We start from the raw sequence: 6,213 nt of genomic DNA, 5'->3' as shown, positions 1-6,213 counted from the left end.
GGCCTATCCACATGTCAGAGAATCCCAGAAACCAATCCTAACAACGTATACATAATCTGATGACGCAATCGAACATAAAACAATACCAACCGTGGCCTCATAAGCAATATATTACCAGAAAAGGAACACCCTTAGCATAAGTTGTACAAATGATACATATTTCATATAAGGTAACTCTTAGCATTTTCATAGAACACAACTTTATACATACATGACTATCGATACAAATGAGGGTACTTCTTCTTTATTTCTTCCCTAACCTCCCAGGTGGCCTCTTCCACCTGCTGGTTTCGCCATAACACTTTCACAGAGGCAATTTCTTTATTTCTCAACTTTCGGACTTGCCGATCAATAATAGAAACTGGAGTCTCTTCATAAGTTAATTCCTCATTAACCTCAATAGTCTCAACCGGAACAATGAATATCGGGTCTCTAACTATTTTCTTCAATATAGACACATAAAACACCGGGTGCACTACTGACATCTCAGGTGGTAGCTCAAGCTTGTACGCCACCTCACCGATCTTCTGAATAATTTTGTACAGTCCGACATACCTCGGACTCAATTTTCTTCTTTTTTTTTACCAAATCGCATTACACCTTTCATGGGGGAAACCTTCAAGAATACCCAATCATCATCTTTGAACTCCAAATCCCTATGACGAATGTCCGAATTGGACTCCAAGCGACTCTGAGCAGTCTTCAACTGCTCCTTAATGATTTTAACTTTTTCCATAGCGTGATGCACAAGGTCTGGCCCTATCAACTCTACTTCACCAACCTCGAACCACCCAATGGGAGATCTACATCTCCTACCATATAATGCCTCAAATGGTGCCATCTGAACACTAGCATGGAAGCTGTTGTTATAAGCAAACTCTATGAGTGGTAATTGGCAAATGATCGTCCCAGCTGTCTTTGAAGTCTAGAACACAAGCGCAATATATCCTCAAGCGTCTGAATTGTCCGCTCTATTTACCCGTCAGTCTGCGGGTCAAATGTTGTACTAAGATTTACCTGAGTACCCAAACCTTGTTGTATAAGTGTAGAACTTAGTCCACCTGATTCCATCCTCGATGAGTAACTCACCTTATTCCAATAATTGTAGTCACCAATAGTGTTTTTTGGTATTGCAACCTAAGAGCTATCATGTTAAACATGTTTGGTTTGTAACAAGTGTTCATCCTCTCTCAATCTGTTTCAAACATTTCCCCTTTGGTCTAGACAATATGTTGGTACTATATTTCCTTTGTGACTGGAGCATTCACTCCCATCCCATTTTTTTCTTAATTCATAGTTGACAACTTTATTGTGCCACACACTTGTTTTCCTCTTATGAACTCGTAGTATCATTGTGCCTGGTTTGTTGAGTTTATCACACCACCACTTCATCACCAGTAGTATCACTTTCCAATGTAATATGTAGACATGAACTCCCTCTAAATCCTTTAGTTGATATTCAGTGTCACTCAAGTCGGCTGTATTACAATTGATCCTTTATATCTTCTATTAACACTTGTGCTCTAGGTGAGTCCACCATTCTGATACAAACTATTTTACGATAACCATGGCCATCTAAATTTATAGATTTTTATTCAAATTCTTCTCGCCTCATTCTTCCTAGTTAGTGAATAGCCATGCGTTCTTCCTTACGTTACGTGGTCTTTTCCTTTAGTTGGGAATTCATCCTACTCGCCTCTCGACACTTGTTGGGATATCCGTAGGAAAGTGTGTTCATCCGTGTATCACTTAACACTTCTTTGCTTGTAAGATTCTTAAGAGACTCTCCATCAAGTCCCGATGCACTCCTGGGTTATTATAACATCACATTTATCTCTCCCACTCGTTTTGTCTTTCTCTCAGTTACTCATGACATAGGTTTTCCCGTACGGCACTGACAATCACACCAACAATGATTGCTTAGCCTTACTTCGCCTTTCCAAAGAATCTGAGAAGGAGCCTCATAACAGTTGGTATCAGAGCCTAGGCTCGATATCGGACGAGGGATTACATTACAAGTACCACCATTTTTGACCATGGTGAATAATATGGATCGCATCGCGATCCTTGAGGAGACGGTTGATGTATTACGGCCCATGGGCTAAGCTTGCCTTTCTTGCCAAACCTCATCACGCCCTTCATAGGTGATACCCTTAAGAATACCCAGTCATTAATCCTGAACTCTAAGTCTCGTCGCCGCACATCAGAATATGACTTCTGACGACTCTGAGCTGTCAACAGTCGCTCCCGGATAAGCTTTACTTTCTCTATGGCCTGCTGAACCAGGTCTGGCCCATGTAACCCAGATTCTCCAACATCAAACCACCCTATAGGAGATCTGCACTTACGCCCATACAAAGCCTCGTACGGAGCCATCTGGATACTGGAGTGGTAACTGTTATTATATGCAAACTCGATAAGAGGTAGATGTTCATCCCAACTTCTTTTAAAATCCAACACACATACTCGTAACATATCCTCGAGCGTCTGAATTGTGCGCTCGGCTTGTCCATCAGTCTGTGGATGAAAAGCTGTGCTGAGATTCACCTGAGTCCCTAGACCTCTCTGAAATGACCTCCAAAAATGTGCTGTAAACTGAGCCCCACGGTCAGATATAATAGAAACTGGTACTCCGTGTAGCCGCACTATCTCCTTAATATATAACTTTGCATAATCTTCTGCTGTATATGTAGATCTGACCGGTAGGAAGTGAGCTGATTTCATGAGCCTATCGACTATCACCCATATGGAATCGAACTTACGATTAGAACGAGGTAAACCCATGATAAAGTCCATGTTTATCGCCTCCCATTTCCATGTCGGGATCTCTATAGTCTGCATTAGCCCTCCGGGCTTCTGGTGTTTCTACCTTCACTTGCTGGCAACTAGTACATTGGGCGACAAACTCAGCAATGTTCTTCTTCATATCATTCCACCAGTACATATCCTTAATGTCATGATACATCTTCGTCGATCCAGGGTGGATGGAATACCATGAATAATGTGCCTCTGACATAATCCTGTCTCGTAGCCCTGCTACATCTGGAACACACAAACGACCCTTGTATCTGAGAACCCCATCTCCCTTGAGCTCTAACAATGGCTTCTTCTGCTGCGGAACTCGCTCTCTCAACTCGACCAACTCTGGGTCCTCGTACTGCCTTTCCTTGACTTCAGCTATGAGGGATGATTTTGCAGTGTTTTGGATTACAACTCCACCATCCTCAGAATCTACTAACCGAACCCCCAACGAAGCCAATTGATGAATATCTCTAGCTAATTGTCTTTTCTCGGGCTCTACATGTGCTAAGCTACCCATAGATCGGCGACTTAAGGCATCTGCTACAACATTAGCTTTCCCTGGATGGTAGAGAATGTTAACATCGTAATCTTTCAATAACTCAAGCCATCGCCTCTGTCGCAAATTCAACTCTTTCTGCTTGAAAATATATTGTAGGCTTTTATGATCAGTAAATATATCAACATGAACACCATATAAATAATGCCGCCATATCTTAAGTGCATGGACAACCGCAGCTAACTCGAGGTCGTGGGTCGGATAATTCCTCTCGTGCTTCCTCAACTGCCTTGAAGCATATGCAATTACCTTCCCATGTTGCATCAGGACACATCCTAACCCGACACCTGATGCATCACAATACACGGCATAACCCTCTAGACCCTCTGGAAGTGTTAGAACTGGAGCTGAGGTCAACTTGTTCTTAAGCTCTTGGAAACTCCGCTCACAAGCCTCTGTCCATTGAAACTTAGTTTCTTTCTGTGTCAACTTCGTCAATGGTGCCGAAAGGGAAGAAAAACCCTCTACGAACCTCCGATAGTATCCTGCTAAGCCTAGAAAGCTACGAACCTCTGTCGGAGTGGTAGGTCTAGGCCAAGATTTCACGGCCTCAATCTTCTGAGTGTCCACCTTTATCCCTTCATCTGATACAATATGCCCCAAGAATGCTACAGACTTCAACCAGAACTCACATTTAGAAAACTTAGCATACAACTTACGATCACGGAGGGTTTGGAGTACCGCTCACAGGTGGTCCGCATGCTCATCCTCTGAACGGGAATAAACCAGAATATCATCAATAAATACTATCACGAACAGATCTAAAAATGGCCGGAATAGGCTATTCATCAAGTCCATAAATACAGCGGGTGCATTAGTCAACCCGAAGGACATGACAAGGAACTCGAAGTGGATACTTATTCTTAATAGTTACCTTGTTCAACTGCCTATAATCGATACACATCCTCAGCGAGCCGTCTTTCTTCCGCACAAATAGTACCGGTGCACCCCAAGGTGAGGTACTGGGCCTAATGTAACCTTTCTCCAGCAAATCTTTTAACTGCTCCTTCAACTCCTTCAATTCGGCAGGTGCCATTCTATACGGAGGGACGGATATTGGTTGAGTTCCTGGAAGCAAATCGATGCTAAAATCAATCTCTCGCTCTGGAGGAATACCTGGAAGCTCATCTGGAAACACATCTGCATACTCTTTGACTATGGGAATAGACTGAAGTGTAGGTATCTCAGCATCTGCATCTCTAACTCGCACAATATGATAAATGCACCCTTTTGCGATCATTTTCCTCGCCTTCAGATAGGAAATAAACCTACCTCTGGGTGTTGGTGTATTACCTACCCATTCAAGGACTGGCTCACCCGGAAAATGAAATTTGGCTACCTTTGCTCGGCAATCAACTGTGGCATAGCAAGCTGCCAACCAGTCCATGCCCATGATAGCATCAAAGTCCATCATCTCTAGCTCAACTAGGTCAGCTGAGGTCTGACGACTACAAATTGTCACCGTACAACCTCGGTAAACCCGTCTAGCAATAATCGATTCTCCGACCGGTGTAGATACCGCAAAAGGATCACTTAGTATTTCAGGCACTATACCAAACTTCCTCGCGACAAATGGGGTAATATACGATAAAGTAGATCCTGGGTCTATCAAAGCATAAGCATCGTGAGAGCAAATGGTTAATATACCTGTCACAACGTCTGGTGAAGACTCCTGGTCCTGTCGACCCGCTAAAGCATAGATACGGTTCTGATTACCACTTGAACTGGAACCTCTACCTCTGCCTCGACCTCTACCAGCCGAAGACTGAGACTCACGCCTTGAAGGATGCACGGACATAGACGATCCTGTTGCTGAACTCGCTGGTTGTGCCATTCCCCCAGAATCTCTATTTGGGCAATCTCGCATCATATGCCCCGGACGCCCACATGTATAACAAGCATCAGAACCTGCTCGGCATTGACCCAAGTGTCCTCTACCACAGATGTCACACCGCGGAGGAAATGACCATGTCTGCGCAGAACCTCGTTGTCGCTGCAAACCCGACGCCCGTGAGCTCTCACCTGGTCCTGACTGAGTATAGCGGTCATACCCGTAACCCTGTAACTGAGGTGGCGGAGGCCTAGGTGGCCGTCCGAAGTACTGGGTCCTATAACTACCCTGAGATTGCTCCTGAGACCTGGGAAATCTCATCCTCTTACGTTGCCCTTGCTCAGCCCTCTCTGTACCCTGCTGCCGATGCCTACCCCTTTCTATATTCTGGGCGAATGCCTGAATCCGGGAGATATCCATACTATCCTGCAATGCAGCGGTGGCACATGCCTCGGTTAACTCTGGGGCTAACCCTGCTATAAACCTGTGAATCCTGTCCCGCATAGTAGAAACTATGGATGGTGCATATCTGGCCAATGAGTCAAAACGGAGACTATACTCTCGAACACTCATATTACCCTGCTTGAGGGCTAGAAACTGATCGACTCGAGCCTGTCGGATCTCCCGCGGTAAGTACTGGTCAAGGAAAGCATCTGAAAAATTCTCCCAAATAGCTGGAGGTGTATCACGTCCCCTGGACCTCTCCCATCCCTCATACCAAAGGATGGCTATATCTCGGAGTCGAAAAGCTGCTAGCTCAACTGCCTCTTTCTCCGTGGCATGCATAACACGAAAGATCCTGTGAAGCTGATCTATGAAATCCTGCGGGTCCTCCCTCTGATCTGTCCCCGTGAACTCTGGGGGACTCAAAGCAATAAACTCTCGGACCCTTGAACTCCCAGACCCCTCAGAAGTTCCTGCACTAGCTGATGCCCTAGCATGTTGCTGGGTAGCTACCAACTGTGTCAACAAATGCACCGCACTCCTTAAGTCCTGATCTGATGGAAGTGGAGGGGGAACTGGA

The 6,213-nt window shown here is 44.8% G+C and overlaps 1 protein-coding gene across 1 annotated transcript; it reads right to left on the bottom strand.

The window, feature by feature from the left end:
- Positions 1–215: 215 nt before the first annotated feature.
- Positions 216–736, bottom strand: LOC138910184 (uncharacterized). The gene is made up of 2 exons (XM_070201406.1): positions 617–736; positions 216–527 (listed from the first exon to the last, which is right to left on the bottom strand). Exons 1-2 carry the CDS (start codon positions 734–736, stop codon positions 216–218), a joined length of 432 nt encoding a protein of 143 aa, XP_070057507.1.
- Between the last annotated feature and the right edge of the window lie 5,477 nt (positions 737–6,213).

This window comes from Nicotiana tomentosiformis, chromosome 4 (genome assembly GCF_000390325.3).
Source record: "Nicotiana tomentosiformis chromosome 4, ASM39032v3, whole genome shotgun sequence".
Classification (NCBI taxonomy): domain Eukaryota; kingdom Viridiplantae; phylum Streptophyta; class Magnoliopsida; order Solanales; family Solanaceae; genus Nicotiana; species Nicotiana tomentosiformis.
Note: the sequence above shows the minus strand (reverse complement) of the source record. Positions and strands in the feature narration are given on the sequence as shown.

Coding starts and splice junctions, on each gene's coding strand:
- LOC138910184 (XM_070201406.1), bottom strand. CDS start 736: ATGGAAAAAGTTAAAATCATTAAGGAGCAGTTGAAGACTGCTCAGAGT. Junction 528..616: donor ATGATTGGGTATTCTTGAAG/GTTTCCCCCATG, acceptor AAAATTATTCAG/AAGATCGGTGAGGTGGCGTA.